The 15,986-nt window shown below is 34.5% G+C and overlaps 1 protein-coding gene and 1 long non-coding RNA gene across 4 annotated transcripts in view; one reads left to right on the top strand and one right to left on the bottom strand.

The window, feature by feature from the left end:
- The window catches only part of Form3 (FH2 domain-containing protein formin 3), a 43,643-nt gene that overhangs the window by 11,259 nt on the left and 16,398 nt on the right, over window positions 1-15,986 (top strand). For both annotated transcript variants that reach the window (XM_077424403.1, XM_077424402.1), the window contains exon 2: window positions 15,811-15,913. In XM_077424403.1, coding sequence (XP_077280529.1) covers window positions 15,847-15,913 — 67 coding nt within the window. In that variant the 5' untranslated portion in view covers window positions 15,811-15,846. The remainder of the gene's footprint in view (window positions 1-15,810; window positions 15,914-15,986) is intronic.
- On the bottom strand, window positions 1,511-15,857 carry LOC143907566 (uncharacterized). 2 transcript variants are annotated; one of them, XR_013259889.1, is made up of 3 exons: window positions 10,062-10,323; window positions 7,987-8,818; window positions 1,511-1,528 (listed from the first exon to the last, which is right to left on the bottom strand). It is a non-coding gene; the product is annotated as an uncharacterized LOC143907566 (long non-coding RNA). The 2 variants fall into 2 exon arrangements; XR_013259888.1 differs by lacking the exon at window positions 1,511-1,528 and having other exon boundaries at window positions 8,357-8,818; window positions 10,062-15,857.

Raw genomic sequence — 15,986 nt, 5'->3', positions numbered from 1 at the left:
TCCTGCGTTTTACTCTCAAAATAGTATACTTTTAAGAAAAAAAAACTGGGGTTTACTGAACCCCATGTGACCTCAACGGGTTAAAGAAGATTGGTATTGAATTTGGCGATGATCGGTAAAGGGGGTTTTTTTTTTAAATTTTTGAATTTTTTTAGAAATGTCCGTGAGTGCTATAACTTTTGCAAATTTTGAAATATTGGGCTATTTCTAATTTTATTATATTCTTCAGTCTTTTCTACCCCTATCTATACGTATAAAGACAAATTTCCTGACTGACTGACTGACTGATTGACTCATCAATGCCCAGCCCAAACCTTTGAATTTAGAAACATGAAATTTGGAGTAATAATTTAATAAGACACGCAAATAGATGATAACGTTTTATATATAACGCCAATAGATTTCCGCATCCACAGAATGGCACGCTCACACAGCCAATCCATAGATTTCTTTTTGATATCGGCGATATCAGGGTATATCTTGACATTCGGTCAATTATTTCCCCAGAAATTGAATAAATTTTGGATACCGGTTTCCTAAAAAAATCGGTAACAAAAAACTATACACTTTATATCACTCCCCGAAAAATTCCACCCCTGTTTCATATATAGATTCTTTGAAATTCGGTCAATTATTTCCCGAAAAATTGAAAATTTCGCATACCGGTTCCCAAAAAGATCGGTAACGAAAAACTGTACATTCTATAACACTCCCCGGAAAATTCTACTCTTATTTTATATACTTTTGGTAAAAATTTGGTCGAATAATTTAAGAGTGTATAAAGAACAAACATACATACAGACATTCTATTTTATATAATACTAGCTGGTTACCCGGGCTTCGCCCGGGAGTCGTTTTTCTTAAAACAACTTCATTTATGTTTCAATATCCTTATTGTGAACAAACATATAAGGAGTGTTCATGGATTAAACATGTCGTAACCAATCTTTTTCTACTCGGTCAATTATTTCCAGAAAAATTGGAAAAATTTCTGATACCGGTGTTTAAAAAGATTAATAACGAAAAATTATACACTTTATGGCACTCCCCGAAAAATTCTACTCCTGTTTTATATACAATTTTTTAAGATTTGATCAATTATTTACCGAAAAATTGGGAAAATTTCGGATAGCGGTTTTAAAAAAGATCGTTAACGAAAAACTATACAGTTTGTAGCACTCCCTGAGAAATTCTACCCCTGTTTTATATACAATTCTTTAAGATTCGGTCAATTATTTCCCTAAAAATTTGAAAAATTTCTGATACTAGTTTCCCAAAAGATCGGTAACGAAAAATTATACACTTTATGGCACTCCCCAGGAAAATTTACCCGTTTTATATACAATTCTTTAAAATTCTTATATACAATTCTTTAAGATTCGGTCAATTATTTCCCGAAAAATTGGAAAAATTTTGGATAACGGTTTTAAAAAAGATCGGTAACAAAAAACTATACAGTTTGTAGCACTCCCTGGGAAATTCTACCCCTGTTTTATATACAATTCTTTAAGATTCGGTCAATTATTTCCTGAAAAATTGGAACAATTTCGGATACCGGTTCCTAAAAAGATCGGTAACGAAAAACTATACACTTTATAACACTCCTCGGAAAATTCTACCCCTATTTTATGTACTTTTGGTAAAAATTCGGTCGAATAGTTTAAGAGTGTATAAAGAACATACGCATACATACATACAGACATTCTATTTTATATATATAGATAGACTAGCATGCCCCGCGGCTTCGCTCGCGACCTCACATGCATGGCTCTCATACGAGTAGCTTTTGCTATTTTGCTATTTAGTCTCTACTCAAAAAGAATAAATACCGGGTCAAAAAATAACATCACAGGAAGATTCGGTCAATTATTACTCGAAAGCAACTTTCGATATTGATTAATTTTGCTTCCTCATAGAGGAAGCTTTGTTTTCGTGAAATCGTTTACGGATTTTTGTTTGCGTATAAAGTTGGATCTAGTCATCCAAATTTAAATTAATTATATGAAGGGGTAGAAGAAACCAAAGAAGAGATCGGTTTTGGAGTTTTTTATGCCAATATGTTCATATTGTTGTAAAAGGTCAAAATATCGCATTAAAAAAAATGTCCGTATGTATGTATGTGTGTATGTACAGATTTGATGTCCGTGGTTGCTCTAACTTTCGCAAATATTGAGATATCGGACTGTTTTTTTTTTAATCGATAGAGTATCATTCAAGGAAGGTTGGTATTGAATTTAGTGATGATCGGTAAAGGGGTTCTTTTTTAAAAAAAATTTGAATTTTTTTAGAAATGTCCGTGGTTGCTCTAACTTCCGCAAATTTGGAGATATCGATCTATTTCTAATTTTATTATATTTTTCAGTCTTTTTTTTCTACCCCTATTTCATATATTTAAAACTTAAATTCGGTTAATTAGTTACAGAATTATAGACATTTTGGTAAATTTGGCACATATATATACACATACACACATACATACATTTTTAAAAAATCCAATTTTTCGACGTTTTAGAACATTCTGAACACGTTCAGAAAAACAAAAAAATTTGTTGTCCCAAGGCCGGCCTGAGAAAGGAGAGGGTTGGAGTGGGCAGTTTTAGTACCCACTCCGTAAAACTAACCGCACAAAATTACCTTTTTTAAAAAAAGGTAAAAAAGGCGCCAAGTACACGTATAGTAGTGTATATGTTGTTACCTAAAAAAAAAAAGAAAGTGGTAGTATTATACCTCGAAAAAATCTAAGCAGTAGTATCTTTATTTCCGAAAAATTATAACCCAAGTGATACACGTCACAAAATTATGTTACCTTATCAAAAAGAAGAGTCGCGCTTCAAGTGATCTATTACAATTACAAAAAAGAAATGATATCTCTTTAAGTTAGAGCGCCAATTACAGAGAGAACATGTATATTGCCTCAAAAAATAATTGTTGCACTACATTGAAAAATCTTTACATTGTGTCAATTAGAAAAGAATGTATAATAACAATTTTATAAGATTAAAAAATTTTATTTAAATTTAACAAGGGAATACAAGATATTTAAATACAAAGTTATTTACATGTGTATTTTTTAATGGCCACAAAGAATTACAGAAGTAACAGTACAAAATAAAAATATTTTATTAAAATACATAAATTTTTCTTGTAAAAAAACTTGGCGCTGCTAGACCTTTTAAATAAATAAAAACAACAATAAATAAAAATAATTCAGAGAAGAATACAATGGGAGTAATATTAAATGATTATCAGCGTGGATGTGGGAGTGAGTGATATGGGTGTGCGTGACTACGCGGACGGCAGATAATGCGGCTTATAATTAAGTACAGAATAAGTTTATTTATTTATTTAAAATTTCGAGGTCTAGCAGCGCCAAGTTTTTTTACAAGAAAAATTTATGTATTTTAATAAAATATTTTTATTTTGTACTGTTACTTCTGTAATTCTTTGTGGCCATTAAAAAATACATATGTAAATAACTTTGTATTTAAATATCTTGTATTCCCTTGTTAAATTTAAATAAAATTTTTTAATCTTATAAAATTGTTATTATACATTCTTTTCTAATTGACACAATGTAAAGATTTTTCAATGTAGTGCAACAATTATTTTTTGAGGCAATATACATGTTCTCTCTGTAATTGGCGCTCTAACTTAAAGAGATATCATTTCTTTTTTGTAATTGTAATAGATCACTTGAAGCGCGACTCTTCTTTTTGATAAGGTAACATAATTTTGTGACGTGTATCACTTGGGTTATAATTTTTCGGAAATAAAGATACTACTGCTTAGATTTTTTCGAGGTATAATACTACCACTTTCTTTTTTTTTTTAGGTAACAACATATACACTACTATACGTGTACTTGGCGCCTTTTTTTACCTTTTTTTAAAAAAGGTAATTTTGTGCGGATATCACGCCTTTTTGTAGTATATTACGCATTGTATAAACAGTATGTACAGGATAAAGCTATTTGGAGGTATAATACTACCACTTTGTTTTTTTCGAGGTAACAACATAACAGGGTAACAACATAATACATATACACTATTATGCGTGTACTTGGCGCTCATTTTACCTTTTTTTTAAAAAGGTAATTTTGTACGGATATCACGCCTTTTTGTAGTGTTACGCAACTTAATCTTATAAACAATATATCTTATAATTTCATAAACCGTATATAATACAAGGTATGAAGCTAAAAGTGTTACGGACTATTATTTCTAAAGAAAACAACAATTTAATATTTTGCTCAGTTTTTTAAAAATAATAATCTGTAACCCTTTTAGTTGTACACCTTGTATATATTTTTCATTTTCAACATAAAACATAATTGCAATAAAGCATTATTAATGTTAATAAGTCGTTAACTGTAAAATTCTTTATTTATTTTTATTTGCGTGTCTTACTGAATGTTGTTCGCAACTGTATATGTACCGATATCTTCAGGTATCGATATTTTTGATAATTATTTTTACGTCAGACATAATTTTAATTCATCCAATTTTTATTATGTCTAAACATAATTTTTGTCCAATTTTTATTATGTCTAGACATAATTTTAATTCAGCGATTTTTATTATGTCATGACATAATTTTAATTCTGCCGCTAAGGAAATTTTAAGTCGATTTTTATGAATCAAGCTTGAATTCAATGTTTAGGTGTCCCAGGTTGCCGATGACGAGGTCCACATAGCGCGCTCTATAGTTTTCGGTGTCCAGGTGTATTAATACCTTGAATTTGATGGCCACGTGTTCCAAGTTGCCGATGACGAGGTCCACATAGTGCGCTTCGTAGTTTTCGGTGTCTACATGTATTAATACCTCGAATTCGATATCTACGTGTCCTACATTGGGTGCGTTCAGCCGATACTTTGCTAGCCTAGCAATCGTGAGCAGTCGCTCGTTTTCGCTCGTTTCCTCTTTTTTGACTTACTGGATTAAAAAGAGAAGAAACGAGCAAAAACGAGCAACTGCTCACGATTGCTAGGCTAGCGGGGTATCGGCTGAACGCACCCATTCAGATTTAAAGTTATTAATACACCTAGACACCAAAAACTATGAAGCGCATTATGTGGACCTCGTCATCAGCAACCTGGGACACCTAGACATAAATTTCAAGGTATTAATACACGTAGACACCGAAAATTACGGAGCGCAATATGTGGACCTTGTCATCGGCAACCTGGGACCTAAACATTGAATTCAACATATTATTACACCTGGACACCGAAAACTACGAAGCGCACTATGTGGACCTCGTTATCGGCAACCTGGGACACGTAGACATCAAATTCAACGTACGATTACACCTGGATACCGGAAACTATGAAGCGCACTATCTGGATCCCGTCATCGGCAACCTGGGACACGTGAACATCAAATTCGAGGTATTATTACACCTAGACACCGAAAACTACGGAGCGCGATATCTGGACCTCGTCATCGGCAACCTGGGACACGTAGACATCGAATTCAACGTATTATTACACCTGGACACCGAAATCTATGAAGCGCATTATCTGGATCCCGTCATCGGCAACCTGAGACACGTGGACATCGAATTCAAGATATTAATACACGTAGACACCAAAAACTACGGAGCGCACTGTGTGGACCTCGTCATCGGCAACCTGGGACACGTAGACATCGCATTCAACGTATTATTACACCTGGACACCGAAAACTACGAAACGCACTGTGTGGACCTCGTCATCGGCAACCTGGGACACGTGGACATCGAATTCAAGGTATTAATACACGTAGGTAACCGAAAACTACGGAGCGCACTATGTGGACCTCGTCATCGGCAACCTGGGACACCTAGACATCGAATTCAACGTACGATTACACCTGGACACCGAAAACTATGAAGCGCACTATCTGGATCTTGTCATCGGCAACCTGGGACACGTGGACATCGAATTCAAGATATTAATACACGTAGACACCAAAAACTACGGAGCGCACTATGTGGACCTCGTCATCGGCAACCTGGGACACGTAGACATCGCATTCAACGTATTATTACACCTGGACACCGAAAACTACGAAGCGCACTGTGTGGACCTCGTCATCGGCAACCTGGGACACCTAGACATCGAATTCAACGTACGATTACACCTGGACACCGAAAACTACGAAGCGCACTGTGTGGACCTCGTCATCGGCAACCTGGGACACGTGGACATCGAATTCAACGTATTATTACACCTGGACACCGAAAACTACGAAGCGCACTGTGTGGACCTCGTCATCGGCAACCTGGGACACGTGGACATCGAATTCAAGGTATTAATACACGTAGACACCGAAAACTACGGAGCGCACTATGTGGACCTCGTCATCGGCAACCTGGGACACCTAGACATCGAATTCAACGTACGATTACACCTGGACACCGAAAACTGTGAAGCGCATTATCTGGATCCTGTCATCGGCAACCTGGGACACGTGGACATCGAATTCAAGATATTAATACACGTAGACACCAAAAACTACGGAGCGCACTATGTGGACCTCGTCATCGGCAACCTGGGACACGTAGACATCGAATTCAACGTATTATTACACCTGGACACCGAAAACTATAAAGCGCACTATCTGGACCTTGTCATCGGCAACCTGGGATACATAGACATCAAATTCAAGCTTGATTCATAAGAATCGACTTAAAAATTCCCTAGCGGCACTTTCTGCCAAGCATAAAGAACCTACTTTTCCGTTGACTCAATATTTATTATATATATACCTAATTTTTACTTAAATAGAAATCTTCCTCCTGACCTGATAAGTTTATCGACCTAATTTTGAAATACGCGCGCGATATCGAAACTGGCGATACCTGCGCCGCCAGCGTCGAAAAAGTGAAAGTGACGTTTCTCTGATAGATCGCGGCGTTAGGAGGAGGAGGAGGAGGAGGAGGAGGAGGAGTATCTTAAAAATAAATTTTCACATTTGGACTTTGCGTCGCAATATCTCCGCTCGTAGGGCACGTAGCGGAATATTATGAGAGAAACCCCCCCCTAATTGGACCCCAAGCTATCGATCAAGCCTACTTAGAACTTGATCCGTTCACTCGTTATCGAGATCTCAACATCTCGGGTACTCGCAACCCGTCGCGTCGCGTAAAAGAGTCACGGTCGGTCTCGCTCCGCGTGTACTTGGCGCGAGACACTACCGTGTCTCTTGATTATATAATTTTGATATTGTTTGAATAATTTTGATATTATTTGAATATTATTTAAAAACAAAAAAATACAAACATAGCAATATTATTACGAGTTTTCAGAAATATATAATGAAATGATTAAATCTGACAATTTTAAATTTAAAAAAAATTTTTAAATTACAATCTAAAATAAACCTTACATTGATCACCAAAATCAACTTCCTCATAATTTCTAAGTGTGCGAGTAAAAACTTGCACATTACTTTCTCTGCAAGTAGAAGCCTTCGCTCACAAAGCTTCCTCTATGAGAAAGCCAAAACAATAAAATACTAATAATTATACATCGAATAAAATACAGGCTTCGTTATAGAGGAGCTTAGTGAGCGAAGGCTTCTACTTGCACACTTAAAAACTATAATAAGGAAGCAATATGGAGGTTTCTACTTGGACACTTAAAAACTATAAGGAAGCAATGTGCAGGTTTCTACTTGCACACCTAAAAACTATGAGAAAACAATGTGCAAATTTCTACTTACACACTTCAAAACTATGAGGAAGCAATGTGCAAGTTTCTACTTGCACACTTAGAAATTATGAGGAAGTTGATTTTGGTGATCAATGTAAGGTTTATTTTAGATTGTAATTTAAAAAATTTTTTTAAAGCAACTTTCAATATTGATTAATTGATTAATATTTAACATATGAATTTAACAACTTATTTAGTCTCTACTCAAAAAGAATAAATACCGGGTCAAAAAATAACATCACAGGAAGATTCGGTCAATTATTACTCGAAAAATTGAAAAAATTTCGGATACCGGTTCCCAAAAAGATCGGTAACGAAAAACTATACACTCTATAACACTCCCCGGAAAATTCTATTCCTATTTTATATACTTTTGGTAAAAATTCGGTCAAATAATTTTCAAAATCATAGCAAACAAAAAAGGCTACAAACTCTGTCTCTTTATTATAATAGTAAAGATAGTATAGAAAAAATTCGTAACCGATTTCCAAAAAGATACCGGTTCCTAAAACGATTGGTAACAAAAAACTATACAGTTTATAGCACTCTCCGGGAAATTTTACCATTGTTTTATATACAATTCTTTAAAATTCGATCAAATATTTCCCGAAAAATTCGAAAAACTTCTAATACCGGTTTCTAAAAAGATCGGTAACAAAAAATTATACATTTTACGGCACTTTCCGGGAATTTCCCAAAAGTTTGAATAACTTTTGATACCGGTTTCCAAAAAGATCGACAACAAAAAATTATACACTTTATGGCACTCCCCGGAAAATTTTACGCCTGTTTTATTTTATATACAATTCTTTAAAATTCGGTCAAATGGTTTTCGAGATCATAGCGAACAAAAAAAAACTGCAAACCCTGTTGCTTTATAATAATAGTATAGATAGAGATAATAAAATAATTGTACATTATATAAAAAATGTTAATCTGTTTTAATTTTTTTCTTCTTTTTTCTTCATCCTCATTATTTTCTTTGCGCTTTTTACTTTTCTCTGCTTCATTCTCCGCTGCTTTTTTCTCCGCTGCTTTTTTCTCCGGAGCTTCTCTTTTCTTCGCAGCGTTTTTCTCCGTTGCTTCTTTCTCCGTAGCTTCTTTTTCTGCAGCTTCTTTTTTCACTAAATAAAAAATTGAATTATTTTTAAAAATATTTCCAATAAAAGGATTTTATTTTTAAATTACAATAGAAAATAATCCTTTCATCAATCACCAAAATCAACATCAACGTTCTTTTAATAATACTCTCTTTAAAAAGAATACATCCCACTATCTCAAAAATTGTAAAAGAGCAACCAAGGACATTTCTAACAAAATTCGATACCATCTATTCTTTATTAATATACTTTATTTATTAAAATGTATGCACCAGATTCTAAAGTTCAATAGGATGACCCCAGGAGAAAATAAGTAATTAGGTTGGTGTTGAATTTAGCAAGAATCGGTGAAGGAATTACCGATTTCTGGCTATTTTTAGAAATGTCCGTGGTTTTTTATTATCTATATTCTTCAGTCTTTTTTCTACCCCTGATTCATATATAATACTTTAAGATTTGGTTGATTATCAATTATATCTAATAATCGGTAAAAAAGGGTTCTTTCTTTATAAAATTTTGAATTTTTTGAGGATCGGTGAAGGGATTATCGATTTTTGCTTAAAAAATGTGTGTTATTTGATGGATAGAATATTATTTAAGGAAAGTATTGAATTTGGCGATAATCGGTAAAAAAGTTCTTTTTTTATAAAATTTTGAATTTTTTTTAGAAATGCCCGTGGTTGCTCTAACTTTTGTAATTTTTGAAATATTGAACTATTTCTAATTTTATTTATATTCTTCAGTCTGTTTTTTACCCTTATTTCATATATAATTCTTTAAGATTTGGTTGATCAGTTCTTGAGTTAAAGGCATTTAAAATTTTGAAAAATTCAATATAAAGAAAGAACCATTTTACCGATTATCGCCAAATCAATACCAACCTTCTTACTGTATATAAAATTACATATATACAACTTATACATGTAATCTTATACATGTACCTTTCTTAAATGATACTTTATCCATCAAATAACTTACACATTTTTTAAGCAGAAATTGGTAACCCTTTTACCTCGCAAAATTCAAATTCTCGAAATCAATCTCGAGACTCACATAAAGCTGTATAGAATTCGAAGGATTAGAGATTTAGATATATAAAACTCCTTCGCGGTCAGTCTATTCTTATAAATCATTTTTTCCTTCCTCAAGAAAGCAATTCAGAACAATTGTCAAATATATCTCGGCAAAACAAATTTCAAAAGATAATATTTGACAAAATAGTAAAGAATCAATTGACAATCTTTAGTATATATTTTCACGCACTTACCTCGATCGAAAGCCGAAGTAGAGGAAAATCCCAGAAGCCACTCCGATCGCCAGTAAACTCGTAGACGAAATCATGTTTTTTTTTTCGTTCAACTTGAAAGAACGTAATCTTTAATGAAGATGCAGCGAAAAAAATTTTTTCTCGAACAAGTTTCTCTCCTCGAGCAAGGCTGATGATTTTTTTAACACGAGGAAGTACTTATTTCGCGATACGACTGGAAATATCCACTTTAGTCAACTGTTGATCGCGCTTTTTGCGATATGATACGATATCCTGATAACCACCAACGATAAAAAACGATAACGATAAAAAATTTCTTATCATTTTTAATATGGTTAGTGAATCGTTTATTTACGATACTCTATCAGAAATTCACGTTACAAAATACTTGGGATCCTATTGTAAATGTCTTATCTGCTGCACATCAGTTTCTATTGTTTTTAATATAGTTAGTGAATCGTTTATTTACGATACTCCATCAGAAACTCACGTTACAAAATACTTAAGATCCTATCGTAAATGTTTTATCAACTGCACATCTAATATGGTAATTGAATCGTTTGAATCGGTTTTAGTCAATCCATTTCAATCGTTACGAATCGTGAATTAAGGTAGGCGTCTTGCTATACGTGCTAGACATGTGACTGTTTGTAGGTTTTTACGTTCAGAAATATATTTTAGGCAATTTTTGCTAAGGAAAAAATAATTTTATAAATTATGGTGTAAAATTTCATACGTGACAAAGTATGTTACTTTTTCCAAATTATGTGATTTTTTTCATTTGACTCCGTTTTGATCAGCTGATCATGCGAGTCGTCGAGAAAGGTTACAAGTGAGAAAAATACTTTTCGATTGAATTTTGACAATTACTGAGAAAGGGTTTCAAAACGCATGACAAGAGTGTCAATCACTATCCAATTCGGCTAATAAAGACGAGCCCCATAACCTGCAACTACAGTGATTAGCCAGCGGCGTTGCCAAGTCTTCCCAACCTCACCTCGACCAAAAAATGTCTGCTCGATTACCGCATTTTCACTAAAATAAACTAAAAAATTAGCAGCGAAATCTCCGGTAAACTATATATTTTATGGTTGCATCGGATTCTTCGAAATCTAATGTACAAAAAGCAATGTTTGTTCTCATTTCATCTAATCGAAAAATGCGAAATAATGTGATTGAAACCGTGATAGAGCCTTCTTTTTCTGGCCGTCTGTATGAAGTAATGCAAAACTTGTGATTTTCGAGATCGATTTTCTAGAGTAAATAGTCGGTAAGGAGCCACTGAAAAAATCGACTGCAAAGCTGATCATATAATTTGATATAAAATCCGAAATCGAAAACTTTATCTAATACATGCCCTGACGAGACGACTACCTTAAGGAAACAGATTCATACCGATTCATTTCTTTTAATCGGTTTTTATTGTTTTGAAGAATGCCGGGAACGGGGCAACTAGCGCCAGGAGTCGGAGGCTCGGAGGCCGCTGAGCTCGGTGTTTGGTGTCCGGGGCGGCTACCGCCAGGGCTGCGTTCCAAAATTCACTCTAGTTAACTAAAATCTATAGTTTACGTCACGTAAACTATAGATTTTAGTTACCCAGAGTGAATTTTGGAACGCAACCCAGGAGGTCCTTATAGAAAGAGATCCCTCCAGTTACGATACTGGATTTCTCTGCTTTTCGCCCCGCACAGGGGGTCTGCTTATATATTATGACTGGATGTATTTTAAATAAGAGAAGCGCTTTTTATCATGCGCGGCCTAGCGGCATTGTCGCGAACTAATCGCCGATTTGGTTGATGCGGATTCAATTTATAATTATATCATTGATATACGATAAAAAACGAACCGATTTGCTGCTGTAAAAAAGATGATAAGCTGTATGTCAGAAAATCCTGATAAGAAACGATAAATGTGTTGGTTCGGTTAAGTCATATAAATATCGATGAGATGTCTATCATTTTATTCTTATATATCCGTATTAATGCATACGGTAAAATTATTACCATAAATAACGATATATACTATATTGTGTATATACGATTGATTCAGACGGGCAATAATTGTACATATAGAAAACAATTTATAACTATAAAATTTGTATAGTTATTTCCTTATTCGGATCTAAAACGATAGAAACCGTTTCGATTCGATTAATGTTTTATCTGTCTTCTAAATATGCAACGATAAAACCGATAAGATACGATTAAAAACGATACAGATATAGCCGTTTTTAATCGTTTTCTATCGGAGATGGTTACCAGGGATATTACGTATGTTGATACACAATCGATGCCAATCGTAGCGTGGAGTGCGCGGAATCATTCCGAATTAAGCGATTAGTATTGTTGCACCAAGCAAGAACGTGCCTCGAAAGATCTTGTTATTTCACTTGAATTGCAATTTGTCATGCACAGGTGTTCTCTGAAAATACGTTTTGCAAAGTTTATTCTTTCGCAATTTATTTCTGTCAAATATTAAATGTAATTCTTGTATTTAATTTAACCCTTTTTCCTGTGTCGAGCTGGACTCGATAAATAATGCTTTGCAATAAATTATTCCTATATCATTTTCCAATTAAACGCTCGAAATTAATGGATTATAATCAGCAAGCTTTATTTTTAAAATTTTTAAATTTTTCTAAATAATAAAAATTCTTTGATTTATTCGCTGCTTAGATTGAATTAAGGACAAATCTTTGCTTAGTAGTGAGAAATAATTTGAACCGCAAAGAGTTAATCTAATTTAATATTTATTTATTTCATTTATTTGGAAAGAGAATAATGGTGTCGCTTTGTGTAGCAATCCTTGGACGATCGTATTATATAATTTTATTCATATATTTATGTAAAATTTTTTAATATTTGATTAAAATGCATAAGATTTTTTGTCTTTTCAACAGTTTAAAAAATATATTAAACTAAATTAACACAGATATTTATTTATTTGAAGTTATACCTACATGTTTTGTATAGATAGACACAATTTTATGTAAAAATATTTAAGTATTGATAGATCTAAATTACTCTTTGATTATCATATGTTTTTGTTTTAAATCTACTTCTTTTGGCATGTGAACTGAAGTTAATAAATTATAAATTATACATATATCTTGGAGAGAAATCGTTTTTCCGTACGTGCTTTATTAGGTTGTATTTGTATCGATCGGAGTTTACGTAGTGTATAATCTTCGTTTATCTTAATCCTGTCGCTACCCATCGCTTCTACTACTTCTACTACTGTCCGACTACTCTCGCCCCTTCGCCCCTTCGGAGATCCTTCTTCGTTTTCCTACGCACTCTCGCTCCATTTTCGTTGCGCTCCTCCGTTCCGTCGTCGTCGCGGCTGGCGTCAGCAAATTTCTTACTCCTTTCCGTTAACCATTCACATCCGGTGCGACGCGGCCGCGCAATAGCGATATCCAGGTATCGGCAAACCGCGTATCATGCAATTAACGTAATACTCTCGAATCTTTTCAGATGCGGGAGTTCCAATAATGCGTGCACACGTGGATGGCACGTTTTGTTTGCACGTGTTTTGCTCCGTTTACATTTAAGGAATATCGTTGCGATCGTGCCGACGCTTGCTCGCGTGTTATATTATTAAATGCTGCGACAAACTCCGCGGTGAACAGAGGAAAAGAAAATGTCACAAATCAAAACTTATATACTCTCATATACGCAATCTATATATAATCTATAATTTTATAAGAATTCAATTTTTTTCTTGGTTGAACTATCCCAGACAACAGAGGCGTGTCCCAAATCGGGGCATATGACGTCTTTAAGACGTTTTATGTCCCGATTTGGGACATTGTGTTCACTGGGATATAAAACTTCGTTTAATTATATAAATGACTTCATTCAAGCAAACTTTCTTCGTTTGCAATATAATCTCAATTCAATATTATAAACTGTTGCGTATGTACGTTAATTTAACACTTTTCTCTGTGTAATGAAATTTTGACGTTCCACGCAAGATGCCTCACATTTAATTCTCTTTGCCCATTTCTGCTTTTGACGCCGTGATCTCTTCTCTTTTTTACGGGCGACATAACGTAGAAGGCATAACGGCGTATAATAAGCTTACAATTAGCTTCGGTACGCTTAAACTTCAACCTAGACCTTGGCTCCGCAGCCTCGATCCACTTCACTCTCGTTGTTGCGAATTTTACGAGGAGAGAGATACGCCGAGTCTGATCCCGAGAATCATTAATCTTTGCTGCGTAAATGAAGCGTTTTCACGCTTTAATACAAAGCGATCACAGTCTGCAGACAGACGTCGCTTAGGAAATTCTCTTTTTGTTCGATTGAGTCATAGTCCGCGAGGCAAAAAAAGGTTGCTTGTGTCTCTCGAATCGACCGGCGATCGTCTAAAGCCGTAACAAATGACCAGCGTTTTATCTCGGATCCTACATTTACATTTTTTTAACTCGATCCCACGAATTTTCGGTTTACGTGGGTGTAGCAAAATCGGCTCGTCAACTAAACGGTCTCTTAATCGCTTCGTTAAAGATAGAGATGGAACTGTAATGAATACAGAAAGATGAAGCGAAGCGGAATATATAAAAGCCGACTGAAGAATCATTTAATAACTGCGCGTATCCGGAGAGAATTCTCCGAAACTGAGATTTTTTTAAATTCAAGTTCCAGTTTTTTACATAATTCAAAATATTAGCATAAATTAAAATTGTCCCACGCCCAGGTCCTATTTTCGCTATAGCGTAAAACTGGATCGATCCTAAAGAATGTAGGACTTTGACAAATTATTAAGTCTAACAATTTAACACAGTTTAATCTCAATTTATCTTTTATTGGATTGACTATGTGTTCGTTCCTTACCCACAAGCTTTTATATGATGTACCATTGTTCACGTTTTGTACTGTTTTATGTCTTACAATTAGTATAACAAGTTTAATATTTGAGCCTTTTTAGCCTTTATTACTAATTTTCTATTATTCCTTTTATTTATTGTATTATGTAGTCTGTAGTCTTTATCTTAATTTTAATATTATATCGATATTGCTCAGGAAAACTTACAATTAGTAAGACGAAACGTACAATGCGCTTCAACTTCATATTGTTGTGAATAAATCTGCATTTTTTTCTTTATCTATATAACATCTTTTTATGCTCGTTATTGGCCGTTTACCTTCCCTCTTAAATTTTTCTTGGATTGAGCGCTTGACTTCTTATATCATATTTAATTTAATAAAGGATTTAATCCTAAAGCAGTCGTTTAACGCAAACGACTAGAAAGTGTTTTATGGACGTCATTGAGTATTAATTGTAGTAAGAGAAGTTTAGTACCTATTGCGAAACTTTAACTGGCATTACCACGCGGTGTCCGTTTCTTGCACGGTAGCGTCTGGTTTTAACGGTGGATTAAGAAGAATTATGCGCGCTAACGCGCCGTTTCCTTTTACAGGCGCACGACCCCGAGGTAATTAGCGTTTATTGCAAACGAGCTACCAAACGTTCTATAAATCAGATAGGCGTGCGCGTTAGACGGTCAAATGGCCATATTTTAAATAGTCTCGATTTTAGCGTAATTACCGAGGTAATTACGCGCACCAGTGAAGGATAATGTCTTAAAGTTACTTTCCTAACACGTGTTAACAATTTGTTTTTTTCCTAGAATATATATAAATAGATCAATTCTTCTGATTTAACAAATGCAAAATAATTTAACAAAGATATGGGAGAGATGGAGAAACCGACATGTAGTAATTCCTTTTTTATACCGTTGCAGACTGATGAAAGCGCAGCATCCGCGGATGCAGCCAATATGGATTCCCACGTCGGTCTCGACTACATCGTGGATAATCCCGATTATTGCGTCAAGCTCGCCTCAGGTAAATTGTCCGACGTTCCCGATTCCGTAATCACGCGAGATCTCTCGCCGCGTATTAACGCCTCTATATCCCA

This window comes from Temnothorax americanus, unplaced genomic scaffold, assembly GCF_048541705.1.
Source record: "Temnothorax americanus isolate GAGA-0224 unplaced genomic scaffold, ASM4854170v1 Scaffold84, whole genome shotgun sequence".
In the NCBI taxonomy this organism is placed as follows: domain Eukaryota; kingdom Metazoa; phylum Arthropoda; class Insecta; order Hymenoptera; family Formicidae; genus Temnothorax; species Temnothorax americanus.
Note: the sequence above shows the minus strand (reverse complement) of the source record. Positions and strands in the feature narration are given on the sequence as shown.